Below are 356 nucleotides of genomic sequence, written 5' to 3'. Positions count from 1 at the left end.
CAGGCACACAGCTCCCGCCCCCAACCCCGCCCCACCTGCCTGTTACCAAGACGAAGAAGCTGGTGACCAGCATCTGGCATTTGGCCGCCCTGACTCGGCTCCGAGGGCCCATGGTGGTCTCTGCCCTCTCCGCCCCCTGCTAGCTGGGCCAGGGGCCTCCGGCTGAAGCTGCCCGCTCAGGAGGTAGGCTGCGTCCACCCGTCTGTCAACACACCCTGAGAACTGAGCTGCGGGGGCCCCCGGAAGGGCAGGCAGGAAGGGGAAGGGCAAGGCCAGCCCCTGCCACCGCTGCTGCCCCGGCCCTGGCTGTCCGGGGGTATCTGAGCCACCTGTCCTGGAAGGGCGCGGCCTCGTTC

General features: G+C 69.7%; 1 protein-coding gene across 1 annotated transcript in view; it reads right to left on the bottom strand.

The window, feature by feature from the left end:
• The window catches only part of TSPAN32 (tetraspanin 32), a 14,679-nt gene extending 14,553 nt beyond the window's left edge, over nucleotides 1-126 (bottom strand). The window contains 1 exon segment of the mRNA XM_025046279.1: nucleotides 47-126. Coding sequence (XP_024902047.1) covers nucleotides 47-112 — 66 coding nt within the window. The 5' untranslated portion in view covers nucleotides 113-126.
• Nucleotides 127-356: the final 230 nt, after the last annotated feature.

Source organism: Pteropus alecto, unplaced genomic scaffold (assembly GCF_000325575.1).
Source record: "Pteropus alecto unplaced genomic scaffold, ASM32557v1 scaffold43, whole genome shotgun sequence".
Taxonomy (NCBI): domain Eukaryota; kingdom Metazoa; phylum Chordata; class Mammalia; order Chiroptera; family Pteropodidae; genus Pteropus; species Pteropus alecto.
This window is presented reverse-complemented; position numbering and strand designations above follow the sequence as displayed.